This window comes from Schistocerca nitens, chromosome 3, assembly GCF_023898315.1.
Source record: "Schistocerca nitens isolate TAMUIC-IGC-003100 chromosome 3, iqSchNite1.1, whole genome shotgun sequence".
In the NCBI taxonomy this organism is placed as follows: Eukaryota; Metazoa; Arthropoda; class Insecta; order Orthoptera; family Acrididae; genus Schistocerca; species Schistocerca nitens.
The window spans coordinates 462867015-462894749 of NC_064616.1; the positions used below are offsets into that span (position 1 = coordinate 462867015).

The 27735-nt window shown below is 41.5% G+C and overlaps 1 protein-coding gene across 1 annotated transcript in view; it reads left to right on the forward strand.

The window, feature by feature from the left end:
• Positions 1 to 27735, forward strand: part of LOC126248390 (calcium-dependent secretion activator-like) — a 1500396-nt gene that overhangs the window by 621241 nt on the left and 851420 nt on the right. Inside the window, exon 7 of the mRNA XM_049949341.1 lies at positions 19492 to 19643. Coding sequence (XP_049805298.1) covers positions 19492 to 19643 — 152 coding nt within the window. The remainder of the gene's footprint in view (positions 1 to 19491; positions 19644 to 27735) is intronic.

Sequence of the window (27735 nt, forward strand, 5' to 3'; positions counted from 1 at the left end):
GGCATGCTGTTGGGAAACGTAGAGTTCAAAGACAACAAGGCTGTGAGCATAGGGGATTATTAATGTTTGAGGAGATGATATTATCTCTGGCAAGAAGGTAGCCTAAAAATGGAGCACCCTTTATACCTTAACTGCTACATTTGAGGAACATTTTAGACGATGGGTGGCTGAGGTTGTTTGATTCTCAATTGGGCCAGAGTATCTGAGCAAATGTTGATGGACTATTGGATTGGAATTGCTGGTGCAAGGGTTCTTGGTGAACATTTTAGGCAACTGTCAGAGGCATTATGCTAGGTAGTAACTGGGTTCAACAAGACAGTGGTGGGGAATGATGTTGCTGAAAACAGCTCAAGAATGGAAATCGGTGCACTTTCACTGGTTGGGATGTTGTCTTTGGAAATGATATCAGTGATAAATGTGATACAGTTTTGGATGTGATGAGTTCCTGAAAGTGGTTTTGTGGTGGAGTCATAGTCCAATGTAGTGTATTAATTTTGTTGTGAAGCTTTTTGTGTTGGCATTGGTTGGCTTTGCTCAGAGAAGTGGATAAGAAAGTAGGAAATAGATGGAGGAGAGTAGACCTTTAACTTCTTCATCATGATTCAGTTTGAATGTAGGAATCTGGGCAGAACTGAAACTGACTGGTGAAATATGTCAGTAAGGGCCTGGGAGTCATTTAGGGATGCCAGGAGTGTTTTATTTTATTTTATTTCATTTTTAATTTTATCTATTTATTTTTTATTGGGGAAGTGACAAGAAAAGCATAGTAGGTCAGTAGGTGGGTTCAGTATGCAAGTCTGGGACATGGGGTGTAGGAATTTATGGTGACAGAAATGTAATATCCTATAGATAAAACCAACTGCTTATGGATACTGCGCCAGCCGCTGGTGGCCGAGCGGTTCTGGCGCTACAGTCTGGAACCGCGCGACCGCTATGGTCGCGGGTTCGAATCCTGCCTCGGGCATGGATGTGTGTGTTGTCCTTAGGTTAGTTAGATTTAGGTAGTTCTAAGTTCTAGGGGACTTATGACCTCAGCAGTTGAGTCCCATAGTGCTCAGAGCCATTTGAACCATTTTTAGGGATACTGCCTTGGTAATCTTTCTTTCTGGAAGCAGAGCTGCAAGGAATTGGGCTCGCCAAATTATAATCAAATAACTGGCTTGTTGAATGTAGGATGATACACTTAAATAGGAATTCAAATAGCCAGGGCACTGGTAAGATTTCATTGTTGATGTACAGTTTCAGTAATAGTGTAGGGATATAGTTCTGGAAAAGGACAGGAAAAATACTCTAAATTGATGCAGGTAGATGACTAAAAAAAATATACTCAGGTTTGTGACTGAACAAGGTGGTGCTGTGGTTAAGATACTGGACTCACATTCAAGAGAAGTAGGGCTCAAATTCTCCTTCTGTTCATGCAGTTTTAGGATGTCTGTGGTTTCTCAAAATTGCTTAACACAAATAACAAGATGATTCCTTTGAAGAAAAAAATAGGCCAGTTTTCTTCCTCAACTTTTCTGATTCTATGTGTTGTGTCTAGCTCATACAGCATAGACACAATGAGGTAGCTAGGTGCACGCTAAACTAACGCAGACGGGCTTGAAGTTCTGGAACATGAGACTTATTAATGAATAAGAAGAAAAGTACGTAGATGTTACTTAACTTTTATTCTCTTGTTGGAATACATCTCTTGAATAGTAGTAAGCTATAAGCACTGATACAAATGGCGCCTTGCTAGGTAGTAGCTATGGACTAAGCTGAAGGCTATTCTATCTGTCTCTCGGCAAATGAGAGGAAGGCGTCGTACTTCTGGTCGCAAGCAATGTCGTCCGTACAACTGGGGCGAGGTCTAGTCCGTGTCTTGTGACCTGCCATGTGGTGGCGCTAGGTTTGCGATTACACAGTGGCGACACGCGGGTCCGACATGTACTACAGGACCGCGGCCGATTTAAGTTACCACCTAGCAAGTGTGGTGTCTAGCGGTGACACCACATTCCTCCCCCGCAAATCGGCGAACGGTCGTGAGATAAGGCTTCCGCCCGCCGTGGGGAGGACCCCATGTTGACGTATGCGATGAGGTGGGGAGCCTAACAACAGGCGAGGCTGTGCCACCCGCACCCGGCCATTCGGTCCGAGGGGAGCTAGGAAACGCCTGCAAACCTAGTCCAGGGTGCACGTCAACATGCGGTGTATGCGCACGTAATGAGACAAGGAGGGGCCGAAGGGTCGACCTCCATGTGGTCGGAGCACCCGACGGGCGAAGACGACATCCGGTCCGGAGCGGGCAAGAGGTCCATGGCGGAGGACGGCTGGTCACGGGAAGCGAGCGGCGGCGCGTGACCCAGGGAGGCGCCAGGCGGCTGCAGCGAAGCGTCCGCTGCGGGCGGCGCCGGCGGCGGCTGCGGCGGCGGCGGCGCGACGCCATGAGGCAAAATGGAAGGCAGCGTCGGTAACACCTGGGGATGAGGCGAGCCAGTAGATGGGTCCCCAAGGCGCCGACCTGACGGCACCGTCGCTGAAAGCAGACGGGGAGCGGCAGAACCCAGGCGACGACAGAGGCGCAGCTGATTGAGATGCCGACGCACCTCACCAGAGGCCCCCAATACCAAATACATCGCGCGGCCGAGGCAGCGAAGAATGCGCCCTGCGAGCCAACGCTGTGAACCGCGATAGTTGCGATAATAGACAACGTCGCCAGGAGCAAAAGCAGGAGTCTGCCGCTGCACAGGAACCTGATGCGGCGGATGCAGCAAAGACATCAGGGTGCGATGAGGACGACCATGGAGCAATTCAGCCGGCGAGCGACCATCGCGGGGCTGAGATCGATACGAAGACAAAAAGAGTAACAAAGCGTCCTCCCGGGAATGCGATTCTTTCAATTTCAACATCTGGGACTTGAAAGTCCGGACCAATCGTTCAGCGGCACCGTTTGACTGAGGCGAAAACGGCGCGGATGTCAGATGTTGAATACCATTGGCCGTGCAGAATGACTGAAATTCTGCGGACATGAATTGTGGACCATTGTCGGAAACAATAGTCTGCGGAAGACCTTCAATGCAAAAGATAGCAGACAAGGCTTGGATTGTGGCAGAAGACGTCGTGGAAGACATTCGGACAACGAAAGGAAAAGTACTGAAAGCATCGACCACAACCAACCATCGAGCATTCCAGAATGGACCAGCAAAATCGATGTGCAAGCGTTGCCAAGGGGAAGTGGCTTTCGGCCATGCAAAGAATTTCCACGGCGGTGCGGATTGTTGTTCGGCACACGCCACGCAAGAGGAGCACATATTCGTAATCGCAGCATCGATTCCGAACCAAGTACAGTGCTGACGAGCAAGTTGTTTCGTACGCACTATACCCCAATGTCCTTGGTGAAGAAGCTTTAAGACAGAGGACTGTAACGAACGTGGGACTACGACTCTGGACTGATCATTATCGGAACGCAACAACAAAACACCACGCCGTACAAAAAGTCTCTCCTTGTGAGCAAAAAAAACGGCGAACCAAAGGATCTTCGATCCGTGACTTTGACAAGGGCCATTGCGTAGCAACAAAACGCAAAACAGTAGCAAGGACAGGGTCAGCAGCTGTGGCTGTAGCTACACGACGAAAATCAATCGGAAACGATGCGACCACGTCATCGGTTTCTGAATCAATGAACATGCAAGCAAGTTCGGAAGAATCGAATGCTTTATCCTCAGCAACAGGCAAACGGGACAACGCATCAGCGTTTCCGTGCTTAGCAGTGGACCGATACAAGATATCGTAGCGGTACTGCGAGAGAAAAAGAGACCAGCGAATGAATTTCTGCGCTGTACGTGGAGGTACAGGCTTGTTCGGATGAAAAAGCGATGTCAGAGGTTTGTGGTCCGTGATGATTGTAAAGTGACGACCATACAAGAAGTCATGGAACTTGGTAACACCAAACACGAGAGCTAAAGCTTCTTTCTCCATTTGTGAATAATTTCTTTGCGCAGATGAGAGCAATTTTGACGCAAAGGCAATAGGGCGATCATGCGAGCCATCTTTGTGCGCAAGCACAGCACCGATCCCGAAATCCGATGCATCTACCATCAACAAAAGGGGTTTTCGGGGATCGAATGGCGTAAGGCAAGTATTTGAAAGTAACGCCGATTTCAACTGGCGAAAGGCGCGTTCGCATTCCGTCGTCCAGACGAACGGAACACCTTTACGGCGTAAGCGATGAAGCGGAGCTGAAATGAAAGAAGCGCGCGGCACAAACCTGTTTGGAAATATTGCTAAAACAATGCAGGTGCGGATGCACACCCGACTGGCAGTCTTTTGATGCGATACAAGCCAAGATGCGTGTTTACCACTAAGACGCGCTGAGATTCTTCGTCCACAGGTATTTGCAAGTACGCATCTGCTAGGTCCAATTTGGAAAAATATTTTCCCGGGCACAGTTTGTCAAAAAGATCTTCCGGGCGGGGCAAAGGAAAAGTAGCAGTCACAAGGTGAGGATTCACAGTTGCCTTGAAGTCCACACAAAGTCTCAATTTTCCGGAAGGTTTTGGCAAAATTACTAAGGGTGAGGCCCAGAGAGAAGCCTGCACACGTTCAATTACACCTTGAGATTCTAAATTGTGCAATGTTCTTGCGACCTCATCACGCAATGCGTGGGGAACATTGCGCGCTCTGAAAAATTTCGGTTGCGCGTTGTCTTTCAATTCCAAATGTGCAGCATAGTTCTTAGCGCAACCAAGGCCCGGTGCAAAAATGTCTGCAAATTCGTCACAAAGACTAGAAACACTGGCGGAAGGCACAGTCTGATTCACTGATAGGACCTGATTTACTATAGACAAATTAAATAATTGAAACAAATCTAAACCAAACAAGTTCACTGCACCAGAAGAACGAAGAACGTAAAATGACACAAGTTTTGTCTGTCCCTTGTATGTTGCAATAAGGCTGCACTGTCCGAACACAGGGATCTGCTGTCCTGAGTAACTAGTTAAATTAACATTTGCGGCACGCAATGGCGGTGCGCCCAGCTGTTTGTACGTGTCGTGATTGAGCAATGAAACTGCAGCTCCGGTATCGAGCTGGAATGGTATCACTTTGCCTTCAAAGTCCAAGTCAACAAAAAGTTTATTGTCCAGTTGACGACAAGAGCGACTGTCACGCGCGATTTGAACTGATACAGGTACAGAAGCACTTGCGACTTTACGGGATTTCCGGCGACGTCGACGCACACTGTTGGTGGGACAAACACAGTCACTGTTAGCTAAAGTGTCACTGGACGGGTGGGAATGAACTACATGAATGTCCATGGGTGAAGGTCCACGAGCCTGATTGTCCTGGGTTCGATTCCGGCGCAAAGCAAAGGGCCTGGAATTATTGTGATTGTCTGATCTAAGCTTTTTCTGGCAAACACTTTGAACATGTCCTTTCTTTTGGCAGTAAACGCAAATAGCTTGGCGTGACGGGCAATTTTCACGCGAATGTCTAGTTGCACACCGCGGGCATGATTTCACTGCATTTGCTTGCTTTCGCGGCGCACGTGTTTGCGAGCTAGGCTGCCGCTGCTGTGCGGACGGGCGCGAGGCCCGTTTAGCGTCCCGTGCAGCGCGGCCGGCGGGCCGGTTTATGTGACACACTGCTGGCGAAGTTTCAAATGAGTCCTGAGCAAAGTCAAGTGTGTCTTGCCTATCCAATATGTCTATCACTTGTTGAAGGGAGGGATTAACTAGTTTCAAAATCTGTTCCCGTATGCGAACATCAGACACGTTCTGTGCTATTGCATCACGCACCATAGTATCTGAATAAGGAAGTCCACAGTCACATTCAAAGGCACACTCCCTAGTAAGTCCTTGCAAAGTTGCAACCCACTCCCTATTAGTCTGACCGGCCGTACGTTTTGTACGAAAGAACGTATACCGTTTTGCAACTACATTTACTGTTTCTTTGAAATAGGCATCTAAAGCAGACAAAATTTCTTCGTAGGACAGAGTTGCTACGTCGCGTCGGGGAAACAATTTCACTATCACACGGTAGGTAGACACACCGACACAAGAAAGCAAAAACGGCTGCCGCTCATTACCTTGAATTCTGTAGGCTGCTAGATGGAAGGCAAATTGTCGGGACCATTCAGTCCACGACTCGTCGGCCGCCACGTATGGCCGAAAGGGAGGTGCAACAGCGTTTTGTGGCAGCGGTAGCGCAGAAGCGGCGGCTGCCGCATCGTTTTGCAGCGCACGTTGACCCTGGACGAGCTGTCCAAGGGCTTCCAATAACGCCTGCGTCTGCTGATTCTGCAAGCGAAAAAATTCGGACAGTACATCTGGAGATTGTGGCGAAGCCATGACACAAGCAAATCAGAGCAAAGTACAATCAATTTATGCAACGTGGGCGCGGCACCACTCCTCGTCGCCAAATAATGTTGTGTCTAGCTCATACAGCATAGACACAATGAGGTAGCTAGGTGCACGCTAAACTAACGCAGACGGGCTTGAAGTTCTGGAACATGAGACTTATTAATGAATAAGAAGAAAAGTACGTAGATGTTACTTAACTTTTATTCTCTTGTTGGAATACATCTCTTGAATAGTAGTAAGCTATAAGCACTGATACAAATGGCGCCTTGCTAGGTAGTAGCTATGGACTAAGCTGAAGGCTATTCTATCTGTCTCTCGGCAAATGAGAGGAGGGCGTCGTACTTCTGGTCGCAAGCAATGTCGTCCGTACAACTGGGGTGAGGTCTAGTCCGTGTCTTGTGACCTGCCATGTGGTGGCGCTAGGTTTGCGATTACACAGTGGCGACACGTGGGTCCGACATGTACTACAGGACCGCGGCCGATTTAAGTTACCACCTAGCAAGTGTGGTGTCTAGCGGTGACACCACACTATGCTTGTGCTCTGACTTAAATGACCTTGTTGCTGATAGGACATTAAAGCCTAGTCTTCCTTTCTTCTGACTTAGAAAGGGTTTTTGTTTGCCCAGACATAGAGAGAAGAAAAAGTTGGAATAACCAGAGGGGAACCAACTACAAGGAGATAAAATTCAGACATAGATAAATAAATAACATATAAACAGTCAATTGGAGAAAATTTGATAACAATGAAAAGTTAATGCTTCCAAATAATACTGTATATTTGCAGTTGTACTTATGAAGTGAAAATACTTACTGTTAGGTATGGAAACAGTGAAAAAAATGTTATTTGTGTATACAAGAGAAAGTAAAACACAAGCAAAAAAACTGGCAGAGGATGAGAGTATGAAATGCGTGTATAGAAACAGTTACAAAATACTAATAGTGCAGAATGGAAAAGACTCATATGGCAAAATTTATACAATAATAGAAAATGTGGTGTGGAGTAACATTAATGGAATGGAAATGGTGATGATGAGGGCTACGTTGGTTGTAGGATACAGAGGAACCATGGTAAAAAGTGTGGATGAAGAAAACACAGACCTATATATCCAACTAAAATGGGGGCAGAGAGCTGTTGAGATGGAATGGATGGTAACTTGAGAAGTGGTATGTGAGTAAGGTCAGAGGGACTTGCAAGATAAGGACTAATGAAAGTCTATCTAGTAGGGTTGCAATACCAGAAAATTTGTGAGATATGTTGTTCCTACCTGCACAATCTGGGAAATATAGTGGTGTTGGGAAAAGACGAAAGACAGGGATGAAGGGTATAGGGTTTATGTTATGGTTGCGCAATGTAGCCACACAAGATAGATAGAGAGAGAGAGAGAGAGAGAGAGGGAGAGAGAGAGAGGGGGGGGGGGGGATTTAAAGCTCAGAAAAGGATTCATCCAAAGGCTTAACATTGAGTTGTTATCTTTACCTCTGAGTCATTTATGTTCTACCACAACTTCATATTACCAAACTTTCTATTTTATTTACTGGAAATAGAAAGATAGTTTTAACCATTTACTTCAGGTTTCATGATAAATCACTTGTAACAAATTTATTTTGGTGTACTAATATGACAATGAAAACAATCAGTTATTGAAAAAGTTATTTAATTGATAGATTAAAATCTACTCACCAAGTGGCAGCAGAACACATACATAATAGACTGCTGTGATTGGCAAGCTTTCGGAGCCAGTGGCTACTTCTTCATGCAGAAGGGTTGAAGGAGAAGGAAGAAGGGTGAAGGAAAAGGACTGGAGAGGTCTAGGAAAAGGGGGTAGATTTTGGGAAAGTCAGCCAGTGCCCTGGGTCTGAGGAGACTTACCGTATGGGATAAGAAGGAAAGGCAAGATTGATTGATGACTGAGATTGATACTTAGTCCTCTTCTCTTCATGTTATGTATAAATAGCCTCTTACCTCATACTGATAAACCAGAAATAGTTCTCTCCCCTGAGGATTCAATGTAATATATCCAGTGTTGTAAATGTAGGTAATAGAGGCCACTGAGTATATAGTAGTCAAATAATTACATTTCCACCCTCAGCCATGCCATATGGTGAGCACCTCAATAAAGAGAAAGACTGCACTGTAGTGCCTTCTCTAGATTGTCGCACAGCTGACTAAATGATAGATATTGAAATAGATGACAGAGGGATAGAAAAACAATTAAAATCGCTCAAAAGAGGAAAAGCCATTGGACCTGATGGGATACCAGATTGATTTTACACAGAGTACATGAATGAACTTGCTCCCTTTCTTGCAGCAGTGTACCGTAGGTCTCTAGAAGAGCGTAGTGTTCCAAAGGATTGGAAAAGGGCACAGGTCATCCCCATTTTCAAGAAGGGACATTGAACAGATGTGCAGAACTATAGACCTATATCTCTAAAGTTGATCAGTTGTAGAATTTCGGAACACGTATTATGTTCGAGTAGAATGACTTTTCTGGAGACTAGAAATCTACTCTGTAGGAATCAGCATGGGTTTTGAAAAAGACGATGTAGAATTTTGGGACACGTATTATGTTCGAGTAGAATGACTTTTCTGGAGACTAGAAATCTACTCTGTAGGAATCAGCATGGGTTTTGAAAAAGACAATCATGTGAAACCCAGCTCGTGCTATTCATCCACAATACTGAGAGTGCCATAGACATAGGTTCCCAGGTAGATGCTATGTTTCTTGACTTCCGCAAGGTGTTCGATACAGTTCCCCACAGTCATTTAATGAAAAAAGTAAGAACATATGGACTATCAGACCAATTGTGTGATTGGATTGAAGAGTTCCTAGATAACAGAATGCAGCATGTCATTCTCAATGGAGAGAAGTCTTCCGTAAGAGTGATTTCAGGTGTGCCGCAGGGGAGTGTCGTAGGACTGTCGCTATTCGCGATATACATAAATGACCTTGTGGATAACATCGGAAGTGCACTGAGGCTTTTTACGGATGATGCTGTAGTATATCGAGAGGTTGTAACAATGGAAAATTGTACTGAAATGCTGGAGGATCTGCAACGAATTGGCGCATGGTGCAGGGAATGGCAATTGAATCTCAATTTAGACAAGTGTAATGTGCTGCGAATACATAGAAAGAAAGATCCTTTATCATTTAGCTACAATATAGCAGGTCAGCAACTGGAAGCAGTTAATTCCATAAACTATCTGGGAGTAGGCATTAGGAGTGATTTAAAATGAAATGATCATATAAAGTTGATCATCGGTAAAGCAGATGCCAGACTGAAGTTCATTGGAAGAATTCTAAGGAGATGCAATCTGAAAACAAAGGAAGCATGTTACGGTACATTTGTTCACCCACTGCATGAATATTGCTCAGCAGTGTGGGATCCGTACCAGATAGGGTTGATAGAAGAGATAGAGAAGATCCAATGGAGAGCAGCGCACTTCATTACAGGATCATCTAGTAATTGCGAAAGCGTTAAGGAGATGATAGATAAACTCCAGTGGAAGACTGTGCAGGAGAGATGCTCAGTAGCTCAGTACGGGCTTTTGTTGAAGTTTTGAGAAAATACCTTCACCGAGGAGTCAAGCAGAGTATTGCTTCCTCCTATGTATATCTCGCAAAGAGACCATGAGGATAAAATCAGATAGATTAGAGCCCACAAAGAGGCATACCAACAATCTTTCTTTCCATGAACAATATGAGACTGGAATAGAAGGGAAAACCAATAGAGGTACTCAATGTAGCCTGTGCCACACACCATCTGGTGGATTGTGGAGTATGGATGTAGATGTAGATAGATGCCAAAGAAGCTGTATATAAAACGTTGTAAATGTAGGTAATAAAGGTCACTGAGTATATAGTAGTCAAATAATTACGTTTCCACCCTGAGCCATGCCATATGGTGAGCACTTCAATGAACATGGCCTATCTCAGTTAGGTACAGGTTTGGCAGACTTGTAGTCCATGAGCTGGGGAATGGAGTGTGCCACCATTGCTCCAAAAGTTTAAGCTTTTGGCATAGTTCTGTGACAAATGTGCAGTGCAACATTGGAACATTACACATCACATGGGTTCTTTGATAAGTTTCTACACTGGTATAGGAAAGTCCCTTCTAAAGAGATATACAAAACACAGAAGATAAACAAAATGTAACACACACTGTGTAAGAGACATTTTCAGTGCTACAGGCTTCTAATTGTATCATTGTATTGCTTCTAACTTTTGTTTTTGTGTGTCTAAGGCTCATAATACCATTTTATCACCAGTTACATCATGGACCTTCTTCTGTAAATTTGCTTCATTATGTCATGTTAATATCATCTACGAAACAATGCTTTCTCTGGCTGCTATCAAGTGGTGTTTTAAATCATTTATCAAGAATAACAGAAGGCCTAATGCAAATCCTTGAAGTACACTGTTTAATACATAATGACAAAAAACTTTTATTTTCATGATGTATTTCTACTGTCTCTTTTCTGCCAGTAATATACAATTCCTGAGATACCTTTTTCCATAACTCTCTAAGCAACATATCATGATTATTCACATCAAAAGCTTTGGTAGGTCTAGAAACAGCAACAGTGTTATTAATCTTGGTCTATATCATTCAGAACATACTTCAAGAAGGAAAACACAACTATTTAAGTTTTTTCCTGGAACCTTTTTTATCATTAAGAAACAATGCCTTTTTATTTAAAAAGCTAGATGTGATAACATTTGTTCCATAACACTTTCAACTATTTTAGAAAAGCTCAATGGTAGATTTGTTTGTTTTGTATCTCATTAGTCTTCTGAAGTGTGTTTGGTGTAGTTTGTTTAAGATTTGTTGGGTAATATTCCTATACTAAAGACCAGATTGATTATATCAATTATCTGAAAGTTTATTTCTCTCAAATTTTGTTTAATGATTACATTTGGGAAACCATCAGTAACATGTGATGTTCTATTTTTTTAAATTAAATTCTGTTTATTTAAATTTTAAGCTCTATTTGTGTAATGTTTGTTAAATATGCCAGCAGTATGTATGAGATTCTCAACAGTCCTTCCATCAGTTTTTATAGTGAATTTGTGTGCCTCACTTTATTTCTGACCGCATTATCATTAACAACTTTCCAGATTGATTTTAATAGATAACTTCATTATTCGATAATTCCTAAAATTATGCTGCTACTGTGCACTTCGTGTGTACCTTCCTATAGCTTCTTACACTTGCTTTCAAAGCTTCATTTTATTTTGATCACCAAATTTTCTGGTGGTTTATATGTGCCACATATTATCCATGTAATTAACTAACCCTAACTTTTAGTTTCTTCACTGAGGATAATAATTACAAACACAGGAGTCAAATACTTCATTTCCATTTTCAGGTTACTGTCTGCAGTGTACAACTGCCAATCTTATTGTTGTTTTCATTAATGACTCTTTTTGTGACATGAATGTCATTAATTCTGCATCTATTATGAAACAAATTTTTAAACAAAACTTTAGTCTCATGGTCATATGTTTGTATTGGCCAGTGAATATCTGGTTAATCATTTTTACATTCACTTGACCATATAATGTGGCCTCTTAGGGTGACATTTTAATAGATTAATAAGTTGATTTGATTTAATACCTGCAGTTCAGAAGTTTAATTAAAGGCATTTGGAATAGTTGTGCATTTTGATTGAATATGAAGTTGACTTGAAAGGTCTTCCATATTTTCTATAAGCCAAGAGGAAATTAATACCTGTTGAAGTTCCTTAGATACATATATACATACAATAATAGTCCCCTTTTCTGTGTAGATTCACTTGCACAATTCTTGAAGTATTTTTCAGGACACTTATTAGTTTCAGTTTTATAACTTTTGATAATGAACTATTTGTAACAAATACACAAAGTAGACCACATCTATAGGCTTGCTAACAGAAGCAGCATATCATTTCAAATTCGGTAATTGTTGCATTGTGTCTGTGTTTCCTGTAAAAAGTGCTCACTGATGCAGAGTGCTGAATTCCTACAAGTTCGACAGTTAACAGCCCTTTTAATTCACCATCTTTTCTGCTTAAATCTTGTACATTCTATTACAGCTATCTTAAAGAATTTGTACAATTTGTCTTTAGCCCAATGTTTGCCTTACTAACTTCATGGGGCTGCTTAACACTAGGACCTCCCTCCAAATGAGAAGGCAATAATGCTCTTCTCTCATGTGGTATTTGCTGGCAGTTGTCTTCATACCACATCAGAAATGTGGCCATAACTGTCCTGAGACTCACCCACTATACCCTAATTAATCATGTCTGAAAGTTTGTTTCCCCTGACGTGTTAAGATGTTGGCAATAAGTGAAACACCATCTGCTAGTAATACTACTAGGTAACAGAGCAATGTGTACCAAGTCAGACATAATCAGTGGCATTTACTTTCAACTTTAACATGTTTTACCTCATTGCTTGTACCTAGCTGAGCATAATGCCAAGACAACAAAACCGAAGTTAAGGAATCTGTCATATCAAAGTCAGCACCTGTGTTGTATGACCTCTGCCTGTCCAAACAGTTACCTTCCCAGCTCACTCGTACTCTATGATCCTCCTTGTACCTAGCATATCCTGTAACGAAGTGCCTATACCTCACCCATGCTAAGTTACTAGTAGCAGTACCTTCTGCAACTTACTCACTCATACAAACTTGGGTTCCTTAAAAATGAATGAGGTCAGTAGTATGTTTTCTACACATACTTTTCTTGGATAATCATGCTCCTCTCAACTCAGCTCTGAAAACTAATTACAACTATTTTTTGCAACAAAAATTTTTTCTCTTTACTGCCTTACTGTCTGCCAGTTTTCAACCTCTCTCCTAATCCTGGATAATTCAGTTATGGCTTCTTCCAGCTCCCCCTCAATCAGTCTGTTTCTTTATGATGTATGATAAGGTGACAGGAGAAAGCCTCCTTGATTTGTAAATAGATCTATCCACTGTGTAAACCTCAATGAAACAAAAATGGCATAAATTACATTATATTTCACTGCTCACTAACCTGATTTTTTTTTTCATGGTCATTTATTTGTTAAAATCATCTCACAACACAACCTTAAATGTTCAGATATATGCCAATAAGAAACAATATACACTTCCTGACACAAAAAGTGAAGCACTCATACAGGGAGTAGCAAACAAAATGAAACTTCTTGGTTTGAGAGAGTGTGTGATGTTATTTTATTGATTACTGCAATCACTAAAATTCACAAAATTGTGGCAGTATAAGCCAACTCACCAGTATGACATTTGTCACTCTGGCCTATGTGCATGTACTGACTCAGTTGTGAAGAATGTCATAAAGCCATTAAATCCTCTCCTGGGGCATGCTGGCCCATAATTATTGTAACCGGTTCTTGATATTATGTATTTTGGTACCGAGACAGAGTTGCCATATCAGCTGATCCCACACATGCTCTGTTGGGGAGAGATCTGGAGATCAAGCTGGCCATGAGAGAAACTCAACATCACATCGACAGTTCATAAAGACACCTGCCATGTGTGGATGAGAAAAATGGCATCATGAGGTTGTCACATAAGAGGTAACACATAAGGATATATAATGTCTGTGACACACTGTTGTGCCATCAGAGTTCGCTCAGTGACTACCAGCTTTGACTTGAAGTCAAACCCAATGGCTCCCGACATAATAACACTGAGACTAACACCACTGTGCCTGTCCAAAACAATGGCAGAATGGGAGGTCCCCCTATGACACCATACTCACTGACAATGGTCATCCAGGGTAGTGCAGAACCATGAATCATCACTGAACACAATGCAATGCCATTTATCATGCATCCCAGTAATGTCATCACTAAAAATGAAATATTTGTATTTTGTTGACAGCAGCATACACTTGGGATGGTAAATCGCTAGTCCACCATCATGGGTACAGAATCACATAGATTGTTTTATGCAGTTAATTACTTGTTCTTGCATGGCATGCACAGAGGTGAAGGGCTTAAAATGGGCTTGATGTACAATAAGGGGTTACTCCCTTGTAATGGCCAGATATGGTTGACTAGAAATTTGAAAATGACAATACCTGCTTTCAGTTTTCCACACAGCCCAACATTAGGCCACAGTCACATAAAATTCCACATATTATGTGATTCAATCAGCCAATCAAATGGAGACACAAAATGAGACCTGTTTCAGACTCTGTCAGGTACTAATAATGTTGTCTCGGACTTGTACAAAATATCCCCATATCTTTCTCAGTGATCCCTCAACATCTGATTTTGTTCATGCTCTTTATATACACTACCTGGACTGGTAACAATACTGAATATGCACAACACTAGTGCACTCTGATGGATGTTCTGCCTGTCACAGAGAATTGCAGCTTCAATCAGTTACATAACTGCCATGTCTTGTGGGTGCTTTACTTACTGTCAGGCTATATATAATATTCATTTCTGACATAAGATCACAAGGTTCATATAAATGAATTGGGCAAACCATAAGACAGATGTTCTGATGCAAGATCAGGAAATTTGCATAAAAGAGGGTGAGAATGACACTTCACATAAATGTATGTAAAATGATTGATTTGTACTAGATTTTAGAAGCATTTGCAATTTTGATTGACATTAATTTGAGTTACTCAAAATAAAACTGATGACAAAAGATACACATTTGATAGTTACTGTTTAGACAAAATATTTTTCAAATTTTTCATGTGAAAAATGCTCACCTTTCAGTTTTACTATATGAACAGATACTAATACTTGATTAACAGTGAATTGCACAGCAGTCAAGCACATTTTATTTGAAAATAATCTATTTTCATTCATGAAGTACACTTTTTCTTCACCTAGCAGTCATCTTAAATAACTTCTTAAAGAATTCACAATGTTCTAAATTCAAGAAAGGATATTATGTCTTGCAGAGATTTTCTGAGTATCATGAATTAAGAACTAAAAGAAAAGGTAAAAGAGGATCCAATGTGAACAATATTATGAAGAGTGTTAATGGTCTGTTAAAAATACAGCCTCTTTAACATACACACTTAATTCTCTGACACTTCCAGATCATATGAAATCAAAATTTATTCACTTACAATGAACACCATACATCATAACTACATGCACTGTTTCAAGTGCCAGCCGTGTAGGCATACCACCATACTCTGCAAGAAATACAGCTGGCCAGTTTATGAAAATGGAACAACATGTTCTGCAACACTATTCTGTGGGAACTGTTTTACTCTCCTGTTCTTATAGAGGAAAAGAATACACATAAGATTAAGTTATGAGGTTACTTATTTCTCTGAGACAGAAAAGTTATATATGATTCAGAAGCTGCCAACATTGAACCCACTATTTGCATTTGTGATTGTGTCAGTTTTTCAGAAATGGGATTCATGTACTCAAAATTAAGCAACTGAATCCAGAACAGTCGCTTGTATTGGCAGGTATACATGCTCTGCTGGAAGTAACAGCTAAATCAATAGTCTACTCCACATTGTTAACTAGATTTTCTAGGAAATGATCATCCTATTAGCCAGGCCAATAACAATCAGAGAGTGTGTCCCCAATTGCTAAATCACCAGTATCTCCATTGAAGGAGAAATTGGTGATATTGGTGATAAAAATTGGAATTGTCAAAAGAAAGGTATGAAATCCACCAGGCCATATTGCACTGGTACCATGTGGTGAATCAGATGATAATCCATGCAGAAATGACCAGAATCAAAGTCAGTGTGTAGGAGCCTGCAAGATCACTTACTGAGTCCAAAATCTCACAGTGTCCCCACATTAACAGGAAACATGAGGGAAAATATAAAATAAAATGTCTCCTGTTGTACAAAGTTAATAACTGGATTCATGCTAGTGTAGTGCTTTGTGCTTATATTGCTAAGAAATTCATGTAAAATTACATGACACATTTGACAAAAGGTATTATATCTATGGGAACGATAACTTCAGTGGGAAAAGAGCTAAGAGAGGGTAAACCATCATTGTGGATAATGTAAATGAATTCTCTCCTCCTCACCATCAACCAACAAACAATGTTTGTGTGAGAGAGAAATTGCATCAGTAGGTAAGTGTAAGTCCCCTTTATCAGCCACTTATCAACAAGTTGAGCAGGAGCATCTAAAAGATTTATTTTGGAGCTGTAGCAAGATAATTCACTTTCACTGGTCTTTTATAATGGTATCCTGCCCCCAAATACTGTACTCAATGGCATTTGGTCAACAATAAGTAGTTCAATGATAAACCTACAATACAACCAAACAGGGCAGGGACTGAAGGAAACAGTCATAGTTTGGCATTCAGCATGACAAAATGGATGCCAGCCCTAAATGTAATGTAGTTTAGGATGAACTTTTATCATTTATTAACAATGAATGGCTTTCCCATAAAACAACACATTATTTAACTAATGAGGCAGCAAAAAAGCCACAGAGACATTAATGACATTAGCTGCCAGTGGGTATTGATTTAAATCTGTGGGGGAAGTTGAGAATTTGTACTGGACTGGGATTCAGACCCACATCTCCTGGTTACTAGGCAGGTGCACTGACTACTGTGTCATCCACACATAGTGGTCATCACAACTGCATGGACTATTGTAGCATACCTCCCATCAGACCCAGATTGTCAACTTATCCAAACACTACTGATGCATATTCTCTTCCCAATTATCCACATTACTTGTGGAATTTTTGCAGTTCCCATAAGTGTTTGAGCATGGTGTGCCTTTGTGCCTGAAGTCATCAGTCGGTCATCCTTGCCTTAATGTCTGAAAGAACAGACACCATATGTATAAAAAAAGGCCACAAATCACAAACAAATTATAACAACACGTCTAAGGAAAAGAAAATTAAATGGAAATCATAGAGCAAAAATTGAGATGGTACTGATTTGATATTATGAGAATTACTGTGGTCTCTTAGTTATTAAAAAATTAAAAACCTCTGTAAATATCAGAAATTAATAAAATTAGGTATTTAAATTGCTGTGGCCACCCACTTCATACATTGTAGCACCTACTGCATCAGCATCCCACTTAACGTCCAACCAACATGGGATGCCTGCATCACAGGGCATATGTTCATCAGGAAAACTTACGTCGTCTGTGTTGTCAACACAAATATTTACCAGCGGCCACAACACAACACCAGGTCTCCACCAACGGCCGCCAGGGACCGCTACACATTCACAGAACCTGCAGAACAGCTTCACCAGATGTCACAGCTAGCCCAGGAACTGCTTTGATATGCCAGGCATGTGATTGTAAATAGTTCTGGCAGATACATTTGCCAGACGGGGTTTATAGGGTAGTGCACTGTCAACCAAAGGTAGTTCAACACGCCACTTGGAAGTATATAGAGCTGCCACCCTGGCAGCCAGATGCCTCTTCTAGCTGGCCGATCTCTTGCAGATGGATGAACATCTTTACATTGTAGAATCGTTTATTGTCTTACGTCGTCTGTGTTGTCAACACAAATATTTACCAGCGGCCACAACACAACACCAGGTCTCCACCAACGGCCGCCAGGGACCGCTACAAATTCACAGAACCTGCAGAACAGCTTCACCAGATGTCACAGCTAGCCCAGGAACTGCTTTGATATGCCAGGCATGTGATTGTAAATAGTTCTGGCAGATACATCTGCCAGACGGGGTTTATAGGGTAGCGCACTGTCAACCAAAGGTAGTTCAACACGCCACTTGGAAGTATATAGAGCTGCCACCCTGGCAGCCAGATGCCTCTTCTAGCTGGCCGATCTCTTGCAAATGGATGAACATCTTTACATTGTAGAATCGTTTATTGTGATCACTGCCCGCGAAGAGTCAGGTGTTTTCTATTATTAGCTGTTATTTTATATTTGTTTTGGTCCACAGTTGGGATCGAGTCTGTTGTTCTTTTGGAGGTTGTATTATTGTTTCATTTTGGTGAGTCTAAGAAATTGTTTTCGGACTTGTGTTTTCTGCATTTCTATTCTGTTAGCACAGATACTTCATAAATTAAATTAATATAGGAACTATTTAACTGATTTTGTGGTTTCACTATTAGCAAATGTGGAGCTTAAGTTATTACAGAAGTCAGGAAAATAATAATCACTTCCTTTAAGTAACTCAAAAGAGGTTAATATGGGCAGTTCACAAGGGTAAACCAACCAAATATGTGCAAGGAGAAATGCTGCATAATTAAAACCTATTTGCAGTTGTTCCATTGTCTGCCATATAAATTGACTCTCTCAAGAGGACAGTATTCCATGCAGTTAATAACACCTCAGTTAAAATTTTAAAATTTTTTGTACACAGTATATTGAATTATATACACAATACATCACAATCACATGGTAAAATTCCAGACCAGCTGAAATATACTGTGTAATAAGGTAGATAATAATTACTGACCAGTCTCATTGTTTATCTCCTTCCTGAAGGTACTGGAAAAGGGTTTGCATACAAGAGGATTAACACACCTTTCTCAAAGTGAGATATTTAGTCAGTTTCTTTTTGGATTTTGGAGACTCTCTCCACAACTTTTCAATAAACAAATTACAAAATTTAACTGATAAAATACTGCTAGTCTGTACATTCTTTTGCTTGTGGAACTAGTTCATTGTGTAGAACTCCAGTGTTATACTATCAGAGATCATTCTGATAATTTGTTTTCGTCCTATCTACCTAAAAGATTGCAGTGTGTCACATTAAGAAATGAAGTTGATGTACCTGACAAAACAAAATTTCAGAGTGGATGCTGATTATTACATGTGTACCATAGTGATCAATATTAGGTCCATTCTTGTTATTGCTATATATGTGGTGTAAATGATATTCTGTCGTATACCCATATACGAGAATCAGGAGTATTTTCCTTTGATTATGATGCAGTTCATAATGGTGGAGTTGGGGTGGGGATAGGGAGAATGGGGCTGGAGGGGAAGTGCTTCATTCAGTTAATTTTAAGCTAGAGTAGCTTTAACCTGAAGTTCAGTAAGATTTACTGGTATAAACATTCCACAGGTAGCCACCTAGCACACATTTTACTTTTGTACATCACTGACATTTTATAGTGATATATTGTGAACATGATTCATGGAACATAATCAACTAGAAGCTCTTAGTTACTAGTCACAGATGATGTGTTAAAGGAGCAATCTTCAATTTTTCAGTTGGTGAAGAAGATACTAAAAGGCCATCAAGGATGCAGCAACAGTCTCTCAACAGTGAGCTAATACTCTCAAAGGAACAGCTGTATGATATGTTTCAACAGATTCTTGGTGTTAAGAAATTTGAACATCAGCTTCTATTTAATGCTTTGCAGGTGAGTATTCTCAAAGCTCTACCATGTTAAATAATATTTACAACTTAGACAAGAAGACTGGTTGGTTGATTCGGGGGAGGTGACCAAACAGCAAGGTCAGTGGTCACTTCAGATTAAGAAAGGATGGAGAAGGAAGTCGGTTATACCCTTCCAAACTAACCATCCTAGAATTTGCCGGAAGTGATGTAGGGAAATCATGGGAAACCTAAATCAGGATGGCTGGACACAGGTTTGAACCATCATTCTCCCCAATTTGAGACCACTGTGCTAACCATTGTGCTACCTTCCTTGATAGACAAGAAGGGAGTCATAATGATGTATAAGTATCAAACATATATTAATTTTGTAAGTATAGAATTGAGATACAATAGTGAGTTTGTGGTATAAAACAGATGCAAATTAATAATGTAAACTGTTTTTCTAAAATTTAATGCTTTCATGCTTCACAGCATTTCAGTAACATACTGCAATGTTAGCACCAGAAGCTGCCAGCACACAGCCAAAACAGTCTATGATTACTAGTTTGGTGAAATTTATATAAAAGCAACTGACATTTCAACTGTGTTAGAATGATTTTCTTTTTTGTTCCTGAAATGAATAAGCTTAATTATGGTACCTCAAATGTGTAAAATTATTTACAAAATATCAGAGTTAGGAGACATTTCTGAGAAACTAGAACAATACTTAAATTGCTGTACCTCACAAGAAAGATAAGATGTTACATAAAGAACCAAAGAGCACATAGGCTCCTGCTCATAATGAATGAAATATTTACAAACATTGATACTAGCCACATAACAAATACAATGAGTTAGAATGGACCACGTGTAAGTCATGAACAAAATTATAGAATAGAGTAATGAGTGTAAATTATCTGCCTACCAGGGATTCATGGATGTTGAGTTTTAACAAAGGTTTGCCAATAAGCTCTTGAGAAAGAAGCTACTAATTGAACTAATGGGACAGATATTGGGGCAAGTGGATAGTAGATGAACCAATCAAGCTCTTGGCTAGATCACAAGAGAGAAGGGAAGGCTAAAATGATGCCCTGATGGAAAGTTGACAGATGTTAGAAATCATGCAAGAACAACTAAGATGCACATTACAGGTAATCATTATACACTGCCTGACAAAAAAGGAAAGCAGTCATAAGATATTATTGGATGTTAATGTAACTTCCTACACATAGACACCATTGGTGGGTATGTAAATACAGTTCTATGTGACAGATGGAACAGTCAGCAGAGTTCATTTGTGTTGATTGTTTTTAGTATTGTCCCTAGGTCAGATAGATAATAGAAAGAGCATGAACCTCTGATCAATTGATGCAGTAAATAAATTTTTTGGGCATTTGGATATGACAGGCTTAATGATGGGCTGCATAAAGACATGAGGGCAGGTGTACTTGTCATCAGGTTCCTAGTTGACCATGTCTGATCACTACAAGACAGAATCACAGTATTGTGCACCATGAACATTGTAAGTCTGTCACATCTCTACCAGCTATCTGACAACAAATAATGGCCTCCCTGCAGCATTCTACATCAACCTGCACCTCTGGTTAGAGAGTAGCACCAGACAGACTAGAAAATTACCATCCCATCATAGGATAACATTAACACCAAGAACACAAATGGCTATATCTGGAGTGGAGCCATGATCTGGAAGTATGGATTACTGATGAATGACAGCACATTAAGTTCAGCAATAAATGGCAGTTCTCCACTACAATGGATGACCATTGTTGTTGATACGTCAGTCACCTGGGTAGGTGGCTCATTCTTCCAATATTTTAGAAAAGCGCAGTGGTTTTACTCCTGGTGTCATCATGGTTTGAAGAGCCACTGAATATAAGTTAAAGTCCAGCTGGTAGTGATTGAGGGGGCTTAGATGGCACAATGTTTCTTCACAGACATCCTGCAACTTCATGTGTTACTTCTCGTGTGCTTGATGTTGAGGTACTCATTTGGGCAGCAGGATCCTCGCATCTATCACCTATAGAACATCTGTGGGTCAGCTTAGATGTCAACTCTGTCCCAGTGAGAGTATCCACGATGCCAAGAACCAGATACAAAAGTTGTGGACCAGCTTGCCTCAGGAGAGGATACAATAGCCTTATGACATCTTTCCCAGCTGAATAACTGTATGCATCCACACCAAATTGGGCACAACATCATATTGATAAATGGGCTATACTTCCAAGTTCATTGTAAAGTTGAATCATTGTTGTAAGCACTGACATGACACTGTATACCCTCTCAACACATGAATTTCCACATCGTCTCCTCCTCCTCCTCCTCTTGTGGGTGCATCACTATTTTTGTCATGTGCTGTATACGAGGTGTGGCTAGAAAAAAACCGGACTAGTACTGGTGAAACAATAAAACGAATGCAATAAGGCTGAAAGTCGCGTGGCCTGTCACGTGACTCTCGCTCCGCCTACTGCTCGAGTTTCATCTGCCTCCTGCACTCAGTCTGCCCGTGGCGTCTGTTTTAAGTAGTTGACGTTTTGTCTGTGCGTCGGAAAATGTTGAGTGTACAGAAAGAACAGTGTGTTAACATCAAATTTTGTTTGAAACTAAGAAAATCTGCAAGTGAAACGTTTGTAATGTTACAACAAGTGTACGGCGATGATTGTTTATCACGAACACAAGTGTTTGAGTGGTTTAAACGATTTAAAGATGGCCGCGAAGACACCAGTGATGACACTCGCACTGGCAGACCATTGTCAGCAAAAACTGATGCAAACATTGAAAAAATCGGTAAACTTGTTCGACAAGATCGCCGTTTAACAATCAGAGCAGTGTCTGAGTTAACAGGAGTTGACAAGGAAAGTGTTAGGCAGATTCTTCATGAAAGTTTCAACATGAACAAAGTGTGTTCAAAAATGGTTCCAAAGTGTCTCACAATTGAACAGAAGGAACGTCAAAGAATGATTTGTTCTGACATCCTGGAAAACATTGAAAGTGATCCCACCTTCTTACAAAATGTTATTACTTGCGATGAATCGTGGTTTTTTACTTACGATCCCAAAACTAAACGCCAATCGATGCATTGGAAAACTCCTGGTTCTCCACGACAAAAAAAAGCACGAATGTCAAAATCGAAATTCAAGGCAATGATGATTTTTTTTTTTTTAACCCACTCTGGCCTAGATGCATGTGCTGATTTGGCTGGAAAGGCTGTCATAAAGCTGTTCTATCCTCTTGAGGCAACCTGGCCCACAACTCTTTGTGACTTGCCATTGGTATCCTGGATACTGGATTGGAATTCATGTCTCAGCTAGTCCCACACATGTTCTGTCTGGGACAGATGCTGACCATAAAGGTACCTCATCATGCAGACAGCTGATAGAGAAATACGTTGTCAGAGATATGTGCCATACTTGGATGAGCACTGTTCTGTGGAAAAATAGTACCACATTATTGTTGCATGAGAGATAACACATGAGGCTGGGAGATGTACATGACTTATTGTTGTACCATGAGAGTTCCAGTGATGACTACTCGCTGTGACCTGAAATCATACCCAATGGCCCCACACCATAATGCCAGGAGTAACACAAGTGTTTCTCTCCAAAACATCAGAAGAATGGAACCTCTTTCAAAGTAGTCACCATATGCACTGATAAGGTAATCCAGGATAGTGCAGAACTGTGATTCACTGCACACCCATTGCCACAACATGCATCAGCAGTACATCTACATCTACATCTACATCTACATTTATACTCCGCAAGCCACCCAATGGTGTGTGGCGGAGGGCACTTTACATGCCACTGTCATTACCACCCTTTTCTGTTCCAGTCGCGTATGGTTCGCGGGAAGAACGACTGTCTGAAAGCCTCCATGCGCGCTCGAATCTCTCTAATTTTACATTCGTGATCTCCTCGGGAGGTATAAGTAGGGGGAAGCAATATATTCGATACCTCATCCAGAAACGCACCCTCTCGAAACCTGGCGAGCAAGCTACACCGCGATACAGAGCGCCTCTCTTGCAGAGTCTGCCACTTGAGTTTGCTAAACATCTCCGTAACGCTATCACGGTTACCAAATAACCCTGTGACGAAACGCACCCCTCTTCTTTGGATCTTCTCTATCTCCTCCGTCAACCCGATCTGGTATGGATCCCACACTGTTGAGGAATACTCAAGTATAGGTCGAACGAGTGTTTTGTAAGCCACCTCCTTTGTTGATGGACTACATTTTCTAAGCACTCTCCCAATGAATCTCAACCTGGTACCCGCCTTACCAACAATTAATTTTATATGATCATTCCACTTCAAATCATTCTGCACGCATACTCCCAGATATTTTACAGAAGTAACTGCTACCAGTGTTTGTTCCGCTATCATATAATCATACAATAAAAGATCCTTCTTTCTATGTATTCGCAATACATTACATTTGTCTATGTTAAGGGTCAGTTGCCACTCCCTGCACCAAGTGCCTAACCACTGCAGATCTTCCTGCATTTCGCTACAATTTTCTAATGCTGCAACTTCTCTGTATACTACAGCATCATCCACAAAAAGCCGCATGGAACTTCCGACACTATCTACTAGGTCATTTATATATATTGTGAAAAGCAATGGTCCCATACCACTCCCCTGTGGCATGCCAGAGGTTACTTTAACGTCTGTAGACATCTCTCCATTGATAACAACATGCTGTGTTCTGTTTGCTAAAAACTCTTCAATCCAGCCACACAGCTGGTCTGATATTCCGTAGGCTCTTACGTTGTTTATAAGGGACAGTGCGGAACTGTATCGAATGCCTTCTGGAAGTCAAGGAAAATAGCATCTACCTGGGAGCCTGTATCTAATATTTTCTGGGTCTCATGAACAAATAAAGCGAGTTGGGTCTCACACGATCGCTGTTTCCGGAATCCATGTTGATTCCTACAGAGTAGATTCTGGGTTTCCAAACACGACATGATACTCGAGCAAAAAACATGTTCTAAAATTCTACAACAGATCGACATCAGAGATATAGGTCTATAGTTTTGCACATCTGCTCGACGACCCTTCTTGAAGACTGGGACTACCTGTGCTCTTTTCCAATCATTTGGAACCTTCCGTTCCTCTAGAGACTTGCGGTACACGGCTCTCAGAAGGGGGGCAAGTTCTTTCGCGTACTCTGTGTAGAAACGAATTAGTATCCCATCAGGTCCAGTGGACTTTCCTCTGTTGAGTGATTCCAGTTGCTTTTCTATTCCTTGGACACTTATTTCGATGTCAGCCATTTTTTCGTTTGTGCGAGGATTTAGAGAAGGAACTGCAGTGCGGTCTTCCTCTGTGAAACAGCTTTGGAAAAAGGTGTTTAGTATTTCAGCTTTACATGTGTCATCCTCTGTTTCAATGCCATCATCATCCCATAGTGCCTGGATATGCTGTTTTGAGCCACTTACTGATTTAACGTAAGACCAGAACTTCCTAGGATTTTCTGTTAAGTCGGTACATAGAATTTTAATTTCGAATTCACTGAACGCTTCACGCATAGCCCTCCTTACGCTAACTTTGACATCGTTTAGGTTCTGTTTGTGTGAGAGGTTTTGGCTGCATTTAAACTTGGAGTGAAGCTATCTTTGCTTTTGCAGTAGCTTCCTAACTTTGTTATTGAACCACGGTGGGTTTTTCCCGTCCCTCACAGTTTTACTCAGCACGTACCTGTCTAAAACGCATTTTACAATTGCCTTAAACTTTTTCCATAAACACTCAACATTATCAGTGTCGGAACAGAAATTTTCATTTTGATCTGTTAGGTAGTCAGAAATCTGCCTTCTATTACTCTTGCTAAACAGATAAACCTTCCTCCCTTTTTTTTTTTATATTCCTATTAACTTCCATATTCAGGGATGGTGCAACGGCCTTATGATCACTGATTCCCTGTTCTGCACTTACAGAGTCGAAAAGTTCTGGTCTGTTTGTTATCAGCAGGTCCAAGATGTTATCTCCACGAGTCGGTTCTCTGTTTAATTGCTCGAGATAATTTTCGGATAGTGCACTCAGTATAATGTCACTCGATGCTCTGTCCCTACCACCCGTCCTAAACATCTGAGTGTCCCAGTCTATATCTGGTAAATTGAAATCTCCACCTAAGACTGTAATATGCTGAGAAAATTTATGTGCAATGTATTCCAAATTTTCTCTCAGTTGTTCTGCAACTAATGCTGCTGAGTCAGGAGGTCGGTAAAAGGAGCCAATTATTGACCTAGCTCGGTTGTTGAGTGTAACCTCCACCCATATTCTTTGACAGGAACTATCCACTTCTACTACACTACAGGATAAACTACTACCAACAGCGATGAACACGCCACCACCGGTTGCATGCAATCTATCCTTTCTAAACACCGTCTGTACCTTTGTAAAAATTTTGGCTGAGTTTATCTCTGGCTTCAGCCAGCTTTCTGTACCTATAATGATATCAGCTTCAGTGCTTTCTATCAGTGCTTGAAGTTCCGGTACTTTACCAATGCAGCTACGACAGTTTACAATTACAATACCGATTGCTGCTTGGTCCCCGCATGTCCTGACTTTGCCCCACACCCTTTGAAGCTCTTGCCCTTTCTGTACTTGCCCGAGGCCATCTAACGTAAAAAACTGCCCAGTCCACGCCACACGACCCCTGCTACCCGTGTAGCTGCTTGCTGCGTGTAGTGGACTTCTGACCTATCCAGCGGAACCCGAAACCCCACCACCCTATGGCACAAGTCGAGGAATCTGCAGCCCACACGGTCGCAGAACCATCTCAGCCTCTGATTCAGACCCTCCACTCGGCTCTGTACCAAAGGTCCGCAGTCAGTCCTGTCGACGATGCTGCAGATGGTGAGCTCTGCTTTCATCCCACTAGCGAGACTGGCAGTCTTCACCAAATCAGATAGCCGCCGGAAGCCAGAGAGGATTTCCTCCTATCCATAGCGACACACATCATTGGTGCCGACATGAGCGACCACCTGCAGATGGGTGCACCCTGTACCCTTCATGGCATCCGGAAGGACCCTTTCCACATCTGGAATGACTCCCCCCGGTATGCACACGGAGTGCACATTGGTTTTCTTCCCCTCTCTTGCTGCCATAGCCCTAAGGGGCCCCATTACGTGCCTGACGTTGGAGCTCCCAACTACCAGTAAGCCCACCCTCTGTGACTGCCTGGATCTTGCAGACTGAGGGGCAACCTCTGGAACAGGACTATCTCAAACAACAACAACAACAGTAACAGAGTCAGCAACATAAAAATTTCTTCCTTCCTGCTTTGTCACAGCACTGCTGCCTACCATCTGTGTTGTGATGATAATAAAAGCCTATGCATGGGATGGTAATTCACTCTGCTGCTAATCTCCAGCCAATGGCACAGGAGGACACAGAATGTTGTAAGGTGTCCATTGCTTTCTCTTGGATGCCATGCACAGATGTGAAGGGATTACAATATGCTTCATGCAAAGTATGGGGAGCCTACCTTTGGGTAGTAAGATGTGATTGGCCAGAACCTTGATGATGGTTGAACTGGCATCACATTCCCATGCAGTCCAATTTCAGACAACTGCCAAATCTGAATTCCACAAAAATCTGAAAACTGCACAAATAGAGACCAACAATAAGGCCTCTTTCAAACTCAGTCAGGAGCTGATAATGATGTGTCACATGAGTATGTGGAATTTCCATGTCCTTCACAGAAATCATTCCACTTCTGACACTGTTCTTGTCCTGCTTATGCTCACATGATAACTACACTAACCATGATAAACGCTAATGCACACTTGTTGCCATACTACCTGTCATGGAAAATTGCAACTTTAATCATTCATATAACATCCAATGTTTTGTATATGTGTGAACTTACATTGACATCAAACCATGTCTTCTGGGTGCTTTACTATATTTGTCAGGCAGTGGCACTGTCTGTCCACAGTTTCATTAAATCACTTCCTCTTCTATTTCCTCATCATCTCATATTGTAGCACTGGAGGTAACAAGAGGGAGTGCACTAGTTGTTAGTTCTGATTTACTTTCCTGTTAATCTGATCTACTAACTATGTGTAGTACAGTCAAATGGTTACCACATCTCTATTTGCCCTGATCAAGCTCTGACTG